General features: G+C 42.1%; 1 protein-coding gene across 5 annotated transcripts in view; it reads right to left on the minus strand.

Moving 5' to 3' along the window:
- CASP8AP2 (caspase 8 associated protein 2) overlaps nt 1-16,453 on the minus strand; it is a 200,672-nt gene that overhangs the window by 4,656 nt on the left and 179,563 nt on the right. For all 5 annotated transcript variants that reach the window (XM_078648263.1, XM_078648261.1, XM_078648260.1 and 2 more), the window contains exon 9: nt 14,012-14,111. In XM_078648263.1, coding sequence (XP_078504389.1) covers nt 14,012-14,111 — 100 coding nt within the window. The remainder of the gene's footprint in view (nt 1-14,011; nt 14,112-16,453) is intronic.

The raw sequence follows: 16,453 nt of genomic DNA on the forward strand, positions 1-16,453 counted from the left end.
GTAAATATAATTAATGTGGGTTCATCATTGTTTTGTTTCCTTCTCTCACCCTCCCTAAATGTTACATATTCGATAATAGTGTTTGCATATTATGTTCCTTCTTTTTACCCTTCCTATTGATAAAGTTTGACATATGTTCCTTTTTCCCCCTCCCTTTTGTTAAATGCTCAAATGTTTTGATCGTATTTTATGTTCCCTTTCTTTACCCTCCCTATTGCTAAATGATTGAAATTAGTTTAATACATGTTCTGCATAGTTACCTTTTGATTCTGATCTTCATTATTGAGAGTCTAATCTGGTTTCATTTGTGGATCATGACCATTTAAGAAACTTAGATAAAGAGTTTTAAAACTTCCAGAGTCTGTGGTTATTATATGAGTGCAAAAGTATATTTTTCCTATTTATGCTAACACTCTGATCCAATAGGTTTACAGGTACCAGTGACCAGGATTGGTAAGTCAATGGTATAGGACCTAGTAGGTAAAAATAACTGGTAGTAGAGCGAAGGTTACCTGATTAAAACTATGTGTTATTGATTATGGGCCCAGGCGAGTATGGTAAATTCATAGTCGGGTGACCTGCGCGCTCCATCAGTATATTCTTTTGGTAGCAGACGATCGTTAGGGTTTAGTTTAAATTAGGTAATTAGTTAGTTGGTTAATTATTGATCGATCAAATGTGATATTACCTGAAAAACTATTGAAATTTTATTGATTTGTTGATGCTGTATTGATTTTATGTATTAACCAAGATTGTTCGTACATGTTATATGTTTGTCTGGAATCCCCAGGGGCAGAATAGCGGGTAGTAAATGGAAGCCACACTGCAGTGAGGTCACTTACTCGCAGGAAGTTAGTGCATGGTTAGGTAAAACCGGAAGCACTATTCAGGGTTTTTTCTGTATGAATGTATGAATAAATGATAGCAAAGAGTTCGCTAGCAAAACTTTTGGTGTGATATCACCTAGAAAGGGTCACACGGCAGTAGTAGCAGGTTCGTTTGAGCTTGATTGATAGCAAAGGGGTTCGCTGGTGAAACTTTGGCCTTAGTATATATCCCGGAGTAGATAAGTCCAAAAGAGTAGCAGGTTCTCTAATGCTTGTGTGAAGGGTAGACAGAAGGGATCTACTCATAGTATATGAAGAGTAAGCGGAAGGGATTTGCTCGCAGTGAAAATATATCTTTCCTTTCTAGTCACTCGGGTACAGTGGCGAATGTTTTTACGTTGTTAATTAATAAAATCTGCACTTTAAAATAAAAAGAATTAAGTTTCTGTATTACCTTGCGAAGGAGGGAGTCAGTTGCGAAGCTGCGCTGACGTCATTCAGAGCCGCGCTGGTATTGATTGAGACAGCGGGTGTGTAGCTGAGGTAATAATTGTAAAGGAGGGGTGAGTACAGGAGCGTGAGAACCAGTCTCACGAGAGAAGCCGAGCAACTATTGGCTGTATTTATTTGAATTCCAGATTTTGATTGGTCTCAAGGAAATAAAAGACGCGCTGGTATTGGAACTAATTGGTATTGGAAACAATTGAGAGTTATTGTAAAAGTTTAAATTTCCAAATTATATGTGGCATTTAGATCCAGGATTTATAGCGAATCGACCTGATAGAAGATACTTAGGTTTTGCTAAGGAGCAGATGATAAGGGGGAAGAAGACCTTACATTATGTACGGAGAAGAAAGAAAAATGTAATTCGTAAAAAGAGTTAAGAATTTCTTTAAAAAAGATAAACCGATTAAAACCAGAGAAGGAATTATTATTCCACCACCGAATACGCCCGCATCATACATGAGCCAAAACTCTCGCTAATAGGCTTCAATCTGTCTTACCCACTTTGGTCCACCCAGACCAATCGGGCTTCATGTCTCATCGAAACACGGCGCTCAACCTCCGTCGCCTCAATGGTGTACTGGGGAGGTGCCACACTTTACAAGAAGATGCGGTGGTGGTTCACTAGACGCCACCATGGCATTTGACACCCTAGAGTGGCCATATATGATAGCGGTGCTCTGTAAACTGGGCTTCGGCCCGAACTTCATAGCTTGGGTCCGTCTCCTCTACACAGAGCCACTAGCCCAAGTGGTAGTTAACAACAAGGTCTCGGAGGTTTTTGCTTTGGAGAGGGGGACCAGACAGGGCTGCCCGCTCTCCCCCCTCCTGTTTGCACTCTTCCTGGAACCACTTGCTGCATGGATCAGGCAAGACGTATACCTTAAAGGGATACGGTGGGCGGATGGCTGGGAGGACAAGATCTCCCTATACGCCGATGACATCCTCCTCTACCTATCACGACCCCGGAGGTCCATCACGGCGGCACTTGATATCTTTACGAATTTCGGGAAGAATTCCGGGTTGCGGAATAATTGGAGCAAATCTCTCCTCTACGTCCTCCATGGTAGCCCCCCTGGGCTTCCCAGTACTTGCCCCATCACTGTGGCGGAGGACGGTTTCAAATACCTGGGAGTCTTTGTATCCACAGACAAGGTTAAGATGTATGAAAAAAATCTACTACCGCCCCTTAGGCGGCTCCAGCGTGACTCCAACACTTGGCAAAAACTTCCACTATCCTTGCTGGGCCGCGCAGCCCTTTTTAAAATGATGGCCCTGCCGAGGTTCCTCTACGCCCTTCAGAATTATCCAGACCTGGTACCGAACTCTTACTTTGTAGCAGTGGAAGCGGCACAGCGAGACCTCCTCTGGTCAGGCACACCTAGAATAGCGCTACAAAAGCTTACATTGGGATGGTACGATGGAGGGATAGCTCTCACGGATATCCGCAAGTACTATTGGGCCGCACACTTCTCTGCGATTAACCAAGGAACGTACAGCGACGGGAACGATCCAGGTTATGCGATGGACAGATGGCTACTCCACGGGGGGAACTATGAGGCGGCCCTCTATTCTAGACCTGGTAAATACCTGCTCACAGGACCAACAAACCACTCGGTGCAAATATGGCACATGGCGCAGCGGAAACTCGGTTGGTCCAATACTCTTACCATGGCCACTCCTCTATGGGCATCCGAAAAATTGGGCAACTTGGGACGAACGAAGGGTTTCCGGAACTGGGACCTTATTGGTATCTCCCAAATTAAAGATTTATGGGGTCCCAAAGGGGTCAGATCCTTCACTTACCTGCAGGAAACGTACGAACTAGCACAAACTGAGTACTTTAGGTATATGCTAGTCAGACACTCCCTCCAGACTAACATACCGCCAGGGACCAAACCCCCACAAGCCTCTCCACTCGAGGATAGACTGCTGGATGGGCATTTGCCAGAACACGCCATCTCCCTCACATATAAAAAGCTGATAAACAATCCCCCTAACTCACTACAGTCCCTTAAGGGGAGGTGGGAAGCAGATGGGCTTGAGATCAACGAAGAGGAATGGATGAGCGCGCTGGCCTCCCCCCAAGGAGGTGGCCATTTCGTCTAGACTTAGGCTCATTCAACTCAAGATACTACACAGGGTCTATCTCTCCTGCACTAGGTTACAGTTAATGGGAAGAAGTGGGGAAGGACTTTGCAGGAGGGGCTGCGGTGAGACGGGCTCTTTCTTTCATATACTGTGGGGCTGCCCGATGGTGCGAAGGTACTGGAGACGCGTGGTACACTGCATGCAAGAAGTATGGGGTGTAGAACTACGACCAGAGGCCAAGAGATGCCTCCTGAACATCTGGGAGCCAACAGACCTGCCAGCGAAAGGGAAGCTCTGGGTTACGCTGGGGCAAGTGGTGGCAAAAAGGAACATTGCACGGTTATGGGGTGCTCCCATTCTGCCGACACTAACTGAATGGAAAAAAAGACATGGAAAGGTGCATGCTGCAAGAAAAGACTGTATACATGGCATGGGGATGCCCTCAAAAATGGGGGGTGGTGTGGTCATGCTGGAACGAATTTAGAGGTAACATCTGTGAGCCTCCTCAGGCCCGTCGTTCCGGCGTGGGGATTGTGGATTGAAACTGTTGTTCTTCAAAAGCCGAATTGCCTGATGCTGTGTAACCTACTATTAATATATTTTCTGGTGCAGTGAATGACTCGAATCTACGAATGTAATGACCGTCTTTGTTTAATGTAATTTGCAAATAAAAAGAGTTAAAAAAAAAAGAAAGTTGAAATTAATCAAAAACTTTGCCATTAAGAAACCCAAAGATGATTTAACACCTAAAAAACCTTGAGGTACATCAAATAAATTGAACCTGTTAGCATCGGATTTTTCCACTCTACGGACTTTAGATGATTTAGTGAATGATCAAAATGATGAGGACAAGGAGATTTCTACCCAGGTATTACTCCATAAAGCAGGCCTCAATCCATCTGCTGCCAACCCTAGCCCATATAAACCCATCTCAACGTTCATCCGTATGAGGCCTCATGATGTAGTTGATATTTTTCATGATCGTACGTTGGAGGAATTGAAAAAATGACACATTAAAATTCTAAGCACAGCTCAAAAACAAAAATATCTCCCAAAAAAATACAACGATTTGATGAGAAAACTCCAATCTAATAATGATGTGGTGATTAATAAATGTGACAAAGGAGGCAACATAGCTCTGTGGCCAAAGAGTGACTATCTAACAGAAGCCTATAAACACTTGAATGATAAGGCATGCTATAAAAGGTCTAGCCTGAAACAGATGAAGCTAGTCAAAGAAACATTTAAACAAGATACGATGAAATGAGGAGAGAGGGGCTCCTCTCCAACGATGAATATCTATTTATGTACAATGAATTTCCTGTGACATCTGTTATGTACTTTATTCCAAAAATCCACAAAAAAGTCTCCCCCATCCCAGGCAGACCTATTTCAGCCAAATTTGTTGTAGCATTGCCATCTTACATCAGAGATTGTGGTGACTTCCTCCACAAACTCAACACAGTACCTTGGTCTGAGAATTGTATTCTGATCACTCTAGACGTTACATCTTTATATGCTAGCATCAACCACATGGATGGTTTAAAAGCAGTAGAGTATTATCTGTGTAGAAGATCTATTAATAAAACAACTACTTTCTATTTGTAAAGAAAGTGTTCCAGCAACTAAGGGGTGTAGTTGTGGGGGCCTGCTACTCCCCTGCTACGTGTGCTTGCACGTGGAGTGGTGGGAGGAGCATGTTCTCGAGGTGACCCACAAAGTTGAATGGGTGGCCCATGTAATGAGTTGGATGCAATAAATCAATTAGGTATTTGTAGTTTGGAAAGGTTCTAGTGACAGCACATTTGCATTTGTTGACAGTATCAATGACAATGATTTGAATTTGGAAGTCAATGCACATATGGATCAGTATGATGTAGATTTTTTAGATGTGCATATTCATGCTTTAGATAAACTGGAATCGACCCTGCATCGTAAGAGCACTGCAAGAAATACGACTCTACATACATTGAGTTTTCACCTTAAATCCATACTAATATAATAAAGAGAGAGTCCAAACCTTTGAGGCGGGTAATCTCAGAAACCATAGCACCAATCACAACACCCAATACAGCGTTGGAAAGGGCTGTTGCAGCAGAAGGACATAGGCTATGCAGACACCCACCATATACATTTAAAAGGTAAAAGAACCGTGCCAGCAAAGTAGTCCCTTGTGGGTGTGTCTGCGTTGTGCTGTGGGCATGTGCTGGGGGCGTGACAAACGCTGGGGGTGTGTGGTACGTTCCTTCATGCCATGTCTCATATTGTGTGCTGTGGGCGTGTGCTGGGGTCGTGGGCGTGTGCGGGATTACGGGGGGAAAAGCGAGCGGTGTGCCCAATATTTCATTGTTTTTTCTTCCCAGGTTCTGTACATTCCAGCTCCGGGTGTCCACCCTGCTCCCTTTAAATACCCCTGCACCCCATAATCATAACCCACCCTTACTCCTTAAAATACCCCAACACCCTTAAACACTAACCCATCCCCCAAAACCCAAACCTACCCCTGAACCCTAAAATACCCCTGTGCCCCAAAACCCAAACCTACCCCTGTACCCCAAAACCCAAACCTATCCCTGAACCCTAAAAATACCCCTGTACCCCAAAACCCAAACCTAGCCCTGAACCCTTAATACCCCTGTACCCCCAAACCTACCCCATAACCCTAAAAATACCCCTATACCCCAAAACCCAAACCTAGCCCTGAACCCTAAAAATACCCCTGTACCCCAAAACCCATACCTATCCCTAAACCCTAAAACGACCCCTGTAGCCCATAACCCAAAACTATATCTGAACCCTTAAAATACCCAAACACCCCAAAAAATATACCTCAGTACCCCAAAACATATACCCCTATACCCATACTTACCTTATCCAAACATTAAAAAAAAAACATGCTTTTACCATTCATGCATTTACAACGAATTTCATTGTAAATGTATGCGTGGTAAAAGCATATAAAATTTAATGCCATGCGTTATAATGGCATTGCGGAGTCATGGTACTTTTGTAATGAAAGTATGCGGAGTGATGGTATGCGGAAAGAAAGTTGCGGAATAATGGGTGTTTACCCTCCCTCGGTAAGTACATTGGTGGCACGGCGGCCCACATCTCCAGCAACATACTCATATTTTTTCACCACCGATTTGAAAAATGCACAGGTCTCTCATTGATGGCCAGCACCGACATACACTTTTAGACACACCTCCCGCCACAAGTTCTAGAATTGCGAACTTTAGAGCTGGGGAGCTACGTTCGAATATCGGCATCAGCTCAACATCCTGTGATTCCAGGCAAATCGCTTTGTCTCCCCGTGCCTACCACAAATGAATGTGTTCTTCTGTAATGTAAATTGTGCTCATGCCATGTTGTCGAGTTCGCGCTATATAATATTGCAAGGAAAAATAAAGTAGGGAAACTCTAGTTCACACACTACTGAACGCGCACTCTTAAGTGCATCAGCAGTGCACTGTGTATCGGAGCGTTTCACAGGCCTGTCACAGATAAGAAATGCGATCAAAACGAAATCCTACAAAACAATATACTACTGGCCGGCAGCAATTCATACCCGGACAACGTCGGGACGGGCTGGTAGTATCTCATAAAAAGCATTCCATATGGTGAATTCTTAAGATTGCGCAGGATTTGCAGTAATGATGAGGAACTATTGAGATGCCAAAAAGAAACCAAACAAAGATTCTATTAAAGGGGTTGTGATAGTCACAAGTTTTAGTTAAAGCCAATAAGATCACTCGAGATAACATGCTGTCACTTAAACCCCTCATTAATGATGACATAGGAGATTTGGCTTGGGCATAAGAGTCAGAGACCCGACTTATAACTATATATAGTCAACAACAGAGGCAAATAAGATCCATAAGAGGTGGCCAATAGTCATGACTAATTCAATTTTGGGAGAGCGCCTACCCTTCAAACCCACACTTACTTTTAGACAGGCTCCATTGATGGTAAGTGCTCTAGTCAGGAGTAGTCCAGAGGTAGTACCCAGGAACTCTAAAACTAATTGGCTTTCCTTGAGAAATGGCTTTTACAAGTACAGCTCTTGCAGAGCGTGCAAGTTTGGGATCAATACATTTGAGTATGTCTCTGCTTTCCCAGATCCATAGCATTGCATGGTTTATACAATTGCAGAATGGATTTTGCAATATACGTCCTGATATGCACATGTGGACTCCGTTACGTTGGGAGCACTAAATTACAGGTGCATTTAAGAATACTGCAGCAGTTCAGGGCAATAGTCAACTCAGATCAGACCTAGCCAGTGGCTAGGCACTTTAAAATAGAACATAACAATGATCTTATTTGCCTTAAATATTTCATCATTGGGGTTGTGCCACCAAAGAGAAGAGGTGGTAACCGGGAAAAGATTCAACGCTTGGAGTCCAAGTTAATTTTGGAATTGGATTCCAAATCGCCGAATGGTCTCAATAACAGGGAAGATTTACATAACTTCCTGTGAGTCGTCACAATCTATGTTGGCCTGCATTGGTTATCAGCAATCCACTTGAGGAATACTACCACAACTATTATGTCCAGTAGATTGCAAGATGGAATATTGCTGTATGTTATAGGTTTTTATCAGTCAGTTACAGTTATGTGCACAGCTACTGTATTGATACAAGCAAGAGGTTTTCCCCCCCAGATGTTTTATATATGAAGTAACACTACCATGCACCTTGCACTTTGGGATATCCTAGCACTTTAGTCTATTCAGCACTTTATTCAGAGTTTTCCGATATTTGTAATTAGACATTTGAAGGCTTTATTTACGTATTTATAGTGTTATTTATTCAACTGCTCTTAATCATCTGTTTTATGCAGTTTAATATAAGTGCTTATTAACCTTGAGCTCTTTTACTGGTTACCTAGATATAATGGATATTTAATTATCAACGGTAAAAGCATCAGAATAGATTTTGGCAGATGCTATGAATATTTCAATTCTAATATTTTGCCCACAATAGTACACAGTTATTACAATGGATTTAGGCTTTTAATATGGTGAGACACTATTTCTCTCAGTTCCTGTGTACATTTGGAATAATGTGTAAGGAATTTTATAAAGAGCTTTTTAATTAATGTGGTAAAGGAAATCTAAAGAATTTGTTTTTTATCAGTTTAGTATTTATCGACTCCACCAACTGAAATTTTATGCATACGATGAGTATTGTGGGGCAGTGTTTTTCATGGCCATATCCAACGTCGATCACGCGGTGTCTTTGTTAGTTTAAATATTTGGATGCAAATCGCAGCACCTAATAGGTGATCAAGGCCACATGTGGTGGCTGAAACGCGACATATCGACATGTCTGAGTAATGAACTTTTGAAATCAGCACAAGATTCTGGAGTCCGTGCCCTTTTCGATGAAATCAGTGCATTTGGGACTGGTCAAATGGACTTCATCAAGTCATGGACAATAAGAATATGTCAAACATTATAGTCATTATGTCCAGAATTGCCACCATATTGACATATGAACAGGTATTGTTAAGCCAGAAGCAGGTACTACCGTGTCATGGGTCTGCAAAGTATGAAAAGAACTACTACCATTATTCAGGAATCTACATTAGGCAATAACTGGTCACTATCAAGACAAGGATATCCCGTTACACCAATGGTGGGTAGCTAACACAAACCAAGCACAGACTATGAGATTAATTTTCCACATATCGCACAAGGAGTAAAGACACTGTCAACTCTCCTCCTTCCTAAACACAGAAAATTATTACAAAGTCAGGGAACTTCCATATAACAAAGTGCCTGATTTACTATGTCTTTTGAAAATGCACAATGAATTCCAGCTGAAGCTTAACCACAACACAATACAATAAGACACCAGTACAATACAAAAATAAAACACCACGGCTTGAACAAGTGCAGGATTTCGTGTGTTGACAATAAATCCTAGTAGGGAAAAAAACAAATAAAGTGGGTTTTTGTAGTCTATTTATATTTTATTAGAGCATGTTTCTATACCAGGTAGTTATCAATAAGGAAACACAATGGGCATTTTGTCAGCACTCTTGGGTCCAAATTGCGAGCGGGATAATTTTACCTGGAGAGATAACGGAGTGGAATTTCACCACCCGCAATTACAAACGACTCCGGGCCAGTAATTTTCAGATCCACAAACTCTGTTCCCAATCATTCTGGGCACTGAGACACCAAATCTAACTTTGATGCTGCAGGCATCAGCACAGCTGCTCCAATCCCGAAAAATATGGGAATCATTTTTGATACCACCCTGTCCTTCTCCCATCATGTGAAAGCGATCACTTCATCCACTTGTCATACATTGAAAATTCTAGGAACATTTTTCCTTTCATACTGCCAGATCTTCAGAAAACGGTGGTCTCTGCATTAGTCTTGTCTAGGCTGGACTACTGTAACGCCCTTCTGACTGGCATAAACAAAGCATTCCTTGTTAAACTGCTCCAGCACTCTTTGGTATTCCAAAATACTCCTTCACCAAGCTGGCCCTCGGTGCTCTACATTGGCTACCAGTGGAAAAACGGATTCATTTTAAGGCCCTCTGCATCGCCTTTAAGGCCCTGCCCAGCCAGGGCCACACTTATTTCATTGACCGTTTCTGCTGGTATATCCCGGCCAGAAATCTTTGGTCAACTTCACAAATGTTGGTGGAGGCCCACTAATCCCGACTCTCAAACTGGGGTGGTAAAAGCTTTATAAATATCACAACCAGACAATGGAAGAGTCTGCTTAACAAGCTTAAAAATGTGCCCGACTTGCTTTCTTTAAGGAAAGGTTTGAAGACCTGGTTATTTACTGCATAATTTCGTTATATTCAGGCTCTAGTCTTTACATAATCTCAGTGATGGCATGCTGTTGGATGACAAGCGCCTAGACGCCTTAGGGTATTAGCTGCGCTATACAAATAAATAATAGATAAATCCCCAGCAGCAACTTAGGGGAGTAAGTGGAGGAGTAGAAATGCTTACTCTGACAGCAGCCTCCTTCACTTCCAAAGACAGACTACCAGTCCTCCTGCAGGCAAGTTTCCATATGCTCAGAGCAGGCATAATATCTGCAGTTATCTCCCCAGAGTGGGGAAAAGGCACAGTAAAGGGCCTAGTATTCCAGGGAGAAAACTCGGAAAAGCTGGAATTTGGTGCGGATGGATTGGCAGTGGCGGGCTTCTGGCGTTTGCCTGGGAGACCATTTTGTAGTAAACTGCTAATGAAAATGGTATTCTCGGCTCTTAATGGGGGGGTGGGGGAGGCTTTTGAAGGACTAGAAAAGGGCTTATGGCTGAAGCAACTGCCTTAGAGACATATATTCTACATAATGTAATACAAAACTCTGAAAAGACTCTCTGGAAGCCCGGATAGTTTGACATAATCCCAGTAGAGGGTCCACCTTCGCTCCAAGCAGCATAGGGCCTTCGAAGGGTATGCCCATTAAAGATGGTCAGGTGTCAGAAGAGAAGCCTGTGAATCAAATCCAGATGTGGCACCAGAACACACGCTGATCCAGACTAACCTACCCAGATGATCAATTGTATCCAAGCCAGACCCAAAGGAGTACTTTGCTGTGTTCTGACAGTTTGTGATGAGACACTGCAGAGTTGTTCAGATGTCCTCCGGAACACCTGAAAAGTTGTCCACCGCTCTGTCCCACAATGCATGCAAGTACCTACCCAGGAGGCAACTAGTATTAATTGAAATAAGAAAGCAAGGCTGACAGAGGAAAACATATGTTTGAAGAACGTCTCCAAACATTTTGACTCTGTCAGGGGAAGTTGTAGGAAAACTCATTAGGGTTAAAGCAACTTCTGAACACCTGTAAAACCAAGCTCTATGGCGTGGTGTTTGGAAGTCAGCGGACCTGGACTCTGAGACAGGGCTGGCCTCGGCCGGTCAAGTGGGACGCTCTGCATCAGGAATGAATCTACCAGTGGTAAAAAAACCTGGAGCCACCTCGGATCCTTCTGGCCCAATGACACGACAGAGGGATGTGGAGATGTACCCACAATTTTGCCCAGTGCCAGTTTCACCCAGCTACTGAAGTGTCATTAATGGCTTGCGAAAGTCAAGGTGCATTAATCAAGATTAGTTGCAGAATCAATATCAAATAAGGGGAATGGCTCCATGGCCTGGAGGTACCGGGGATGTCACATTACTCCGAATGACGGGAGCAACAGGACGATCTGTATGTTGACCCTCTTGTGCTTCTTTAATTTTTTTGGCTTACCTGAACTTCTGGACCTCAATAATGAACGGTTGCTAGATCGGCAGGGATCGAGAGCGTGCCCTCACCTTTGATTTAGATCAAAACCAGGTCTTCTTCAACTTCGTTCTAAGTTCTGCAACAGAAAGTTTGGCTTTGCAGTCGAGGATGTCCTTGTTCTTTGTGCAGCAGCAGTCACACACACAGAGTCATGCCTGGAACCGAGACTGACATCGTGGGTGTCTGTTAACGATATCCGACAGCTGTGGGCCTTCGAAAGTTTAAACCCTGTGATTTTTGGAGGAGACAGATCCCTTGCACACTGAATACATTTTGAGGGAAGCAATTTTGTCGGACTGGCAGAATTTTATGGAGTTCTGGGTCCATATCGGTAGGCATTGAATGAAAGGACAAACACGGAGGTGGTGCAGATATGGTGGCCCCAATGTCACATCCGGAGCAGGTCTGATCCAATGTGGCGATGCATGATGCCACCTATTGACGTGTGAGAAAACCACTATCAAAATTCTCTGGATCCAGTCGGGCGCTTGGGGAAATTCACTAGGTGAAGAATCTGTGGTTCTTTCATAAAAGAGGAATTATTCTCTGAAATCTCGATCATCTCTTGAGTGAGAAATCAAGGGAAAGGAAGTTCTGCTCTTTTTCCTCCTCAAAAAGTCCACAGCCACTGCCATGATCATACTTATCTACTAGTTAAAGACTCATCAGGGGGAGACGGTTTGATTGATAACCCTCAGGCGGTTCATCCAAATCATATTTGACTATGTACTATGTGTTGTCTTTGTGTGGGACAAACTGCTTCTGATCGCCAATATCCGAGTCAGTGTGTTAGCCTGGCAGCAAAAAGAGCTGGATCCTGTGGGACGGATTGCTCAGGCGCCTTGCTTTATGTTCACTTTTTGCAACTAAGTAACTCTGGAGAAATGGCCTCTCTAAAGAAATTATTTTCTTGGTGATCTTTAAGGTAGAGGTGTCTAGCTCTTGGGTAATAACTGAAAGGATATTTGTATTAAGTAGCTAAAATATATCCTATGTCTTAATCAAAATAAATTCATTTTTGGCACACATTTTCAATATCACATCTGTCCTTGCGTAAATGCATCTCGGATCTCTTCGAGGAAGCTTTCAAAGTATTTTCTGAATCAAACACCCAATTCGGTCAATCATTTCGAGGCCGATATTTGCTCAGTTCTGAAAGAACATTTTGAGCTAGTGTGCTTTTCGTTTTAGATTTTCGAGGCTGAACAGCTGCTAATTATTGCTTTCAGGGCTTTGGGAATCGATTGAGACTTTCACATTACCTCTGATGATCAATGAAGAGACTTGGCCTGAGTTTGCACTGTATCCTTTTGCATGTGGAGTTTGGCCCAGTCGCCACCCCTCTTCAGGCTGCACTTGAACTATTTATTTTGGAGTGTGAGGTAGAGTCTTAGTACATTTGTGGATATATTTCAGGGATGGTAAAAATTTGACAACTGATCCTTTGTTATCATAAGGTTGTGAAGCTTGCCCTTATATTTGTCCTGGACAATTAACCCCCGAAGTTCTATTACCCTCTTGCAAGACATCTCGCTCATTTTACTGCATACCTGCATATTCACCGATTATCACAATGTAGCTGAACTGTTTTCTTAGACTTAAAGTGCTTATAAGCCTGACACTGCTTTTGTGGTGCTCCCAAGGAAGGCACAGATTACATCCCCAACTCTGGTCGGATTGTGGCAACTGAGTATGACACTGAAGAAAAACAATAAACGCTGCATTTTCAATTTTCCACTCCTTAAAGACATTCTGATAGTACTTTGAATGCATGTTAATTATTCTTCCTGATGCAACGCCGAGTGATGCCTCTTCTCTTTGTTTGGTGCTCCATGCAGCCATTTTGCATCAACAATGAGGCTTTCCAGATCTAATTTCAGCAGTGATGCAGTTCAGCAGATGGAGTACTCTACGTCAGCTCCAAATCAGATTATAGAAAAAAAATAAGTGAGGTGGAAACTGTGTATGTACTGGTGCACTGTGGGTTTTGGTACACAATCAAGAGTCATTCTTCAAGTTGAAAGAAAAGATTTTATAGAAAAAACGACTTGTAATATTCCACAGGCAAATTTAAATGGCAGAAGAGTTAGCAGTATGTGATTTACAACACATGATGAAAACATAAAAATTATTGTTTTAACACTGTTAAAAAAAAGCACAGTACCATTAGTGTATCATCGAGGTAGTACCTTTGTTGACAGAAAAGAATATCCCAGTCCCCATCACAATTCCAAGACACGTATCGTGTGCGAAGCCATACTTGCCTGAATATCGCAAAAAAATTCAGCACATTTGAACAGAAATGGACCTTAACACATACCTGAACTGCATCTTTTTTAAGTTTGCCTGCTATGTAGTTCAACGCCTCTTTCGTTGGTCCTTTCTTTTGACACTCCAAAAGAATTTGTCTATCATCGTCTCTGTGAAAAAAGTTACAACATTTAACATCCAAAAAGCCTAATGTGTACACCAGACAATACATCCAAAGTGACACCAAACCAACTATTCAAGATAGGGCTCATAATAACAGAAACAAATCAATATTATTTTAACAAGGAAAACGCATGATAAAAATAAGTAAACCTCACCCCACTGTTGTAGAAGCTAAACCAATTTTTATAAACTGGCCAATAAGCAGAGACCAATTGAGGAAAACCTAACTGTTAAATTACCTCAAACTAGTGATGAGGGTATAGAGGGGGGAAAAGATCAAATGGCCCTCTTCTTACAAACTGACCCCATCATTGTGACTCCTGCTCTCCCGTACATCCCCCTGAGAGACCCACCGGTGCTTAAAATCTCATCATGGAATATCGCTGGTATTAGATCTAAAATCACTAATCCAATTTATTGGGATTTTATTCAAACACAAGACTTGCTATGTTTCCAGGAAACCTGAAGTCTTGAACCTGTACATCTGAATGGTTATAGGACTTTTCATACTCCAGCCCTTGCTGTTTTGCATGGAAGAGCAAAGGGTGGTTTGAGTGTTTATTTGTCCAACAAGCTAGATCTTGTAAGAGTTATTGAACTTGTCACCGATATTTACTTTCAACTATTAGTACTTGTTTTGGTCCGTGATATTCCAATTGCTGTTGTCAATCTATATAACAATATTCCTTCTGGTGATGTATTTATTGTTTTAAGTAAATTGAGAAAAGCATTGTTTAAACAGGAAAATATTTTTAAGCATAAATTGATGATAATCATGCTTGGGGATTTCAACTGTAACTTGTGTGACGTAACCCAGGATAATAGGTGTGGCCTAGTACAGGATGATGGTGAAGGCCGGCTACATTTTAATCACTCCTCTTTAGGGGAACAGTTTAATAGTTTCCTAGCTAAATTTGATCTGGGGTTTGCAAACGAACTGTGTATTTTACCCTCTGTTTCATCTTCAACATTTAATTGCTCCACAATTATAGACTATGTTACTGTTTCCAACAAATATGCCACTAGAATTTACTCTTTTAATGTCTCTGATATAGCATTGAGTGATCACTTTCCGCTCTGTGTGGCCGTCCTGCTACCTACTACATCCACTCTGATAAATGAAACAGAAAGCGACAGTCTGGACATGAATTTAGCTATTGGTAGTGTTAAAGGATATACGCTAAAATGGGCCATGCTGAATGAGACGGAGACAACTAAATTAGTGGTTAATAAATGCTTTTCGGAAATAATGACGTGCTTAAATGCTGACTCATCCCCTGAAATTCTTCTTGTATCCTTCCTTTCAATCTCGAATGAAATTAAGGCTTCCCTCACGAGGCAAGTTAAGAATCAAAAAAAGGAGGGAAGTTGGTTTGACTCCAAGCGAAGCAGGGCTTATGCGCTCCTAAAGAAGGAGCTCCATAAAAAACCTAGATGTGCTGGGGAGGTTAGTAGATGTAGGAAGGAATACAAAACAGCAATTAAAGAGAGGAAGAATATTCTGAGGAATGAAGCTTGGGAAGCTCTTTATTCTGCTTCTATGAGGAATGATAGAAAGGGAGTTCTGACAAGTTTCCAAAAACTCGCACTAAGAGAAGAGACTGGCCCGAAAATAGAAATAGCAATTCCTGAAGCGGATTGGGTCAAGCACTTCGAGAGTCTATAAGGGTGAGGGACAAGCAGGACCTGTGACGCCTGTTTTTGACTATCCCCCCTCTAGAAACCTACACTTTACTCTCGAGGAAGTTGAAAAATCTCTGTGTAAAAGCCAGTGCGGTAAGGCACCTGGCCCAGACGGTGTCCCCATAGACATATTTAAGACCACTTCTTCTCTGTGGGCACCCCTTCTGGTCCAGGTGCTTAACGCTAGTTGTCTTACAGATTTTCTGCCCACTTGGGTGGAATCTGTAATAGTTCCTATTTATAACAAGCATTTACAATGCAGCAGTCTCAGCATTGCGAAAGTTAGAGCTATTAGCATTGTAAATGAACGCGTGTTTAAGGTCTTGACATTGTAAATGACAAGGTCTTTTATTTATGTTTTAAAAACCAAAACATAAATAAAAGTCATTGTCATTTACAATGGCAATAGCTCAAAGTCGCGTAATGTGTATGGCAAACTACAGTAGCCTCCTGACGAGTGCCCTTTCACTTTCAGCGCGTTATAGCCGAGACCTAAAAATGATAAATTGATAGCTATATAAATATGAACACCAGTGTTAGTAATCAGACAGCAATCGTGATTCAGGATTCATTAAAACTTATAATATCGGGCAGTCTATGAGGAGTGAGGGCAATTATAATAACTCAATCAGAATGGAATGCTACA

The sequence above is a fragment of the Lissotriton helveticus genome, chromosome 6 (assembly GCF_964261635.1).
Source record: "Lissotriton helveticus chromosome 6, aLisHel1.1, whole genome shotgun sequence".
NCBI classification, from domain to species: domain Eukaryota; kingdom Metazoa; phylum Chordata; class Amphibia; order Caudata; family Salamandridae; genus Lissotriton; species Lissotriton helveticus.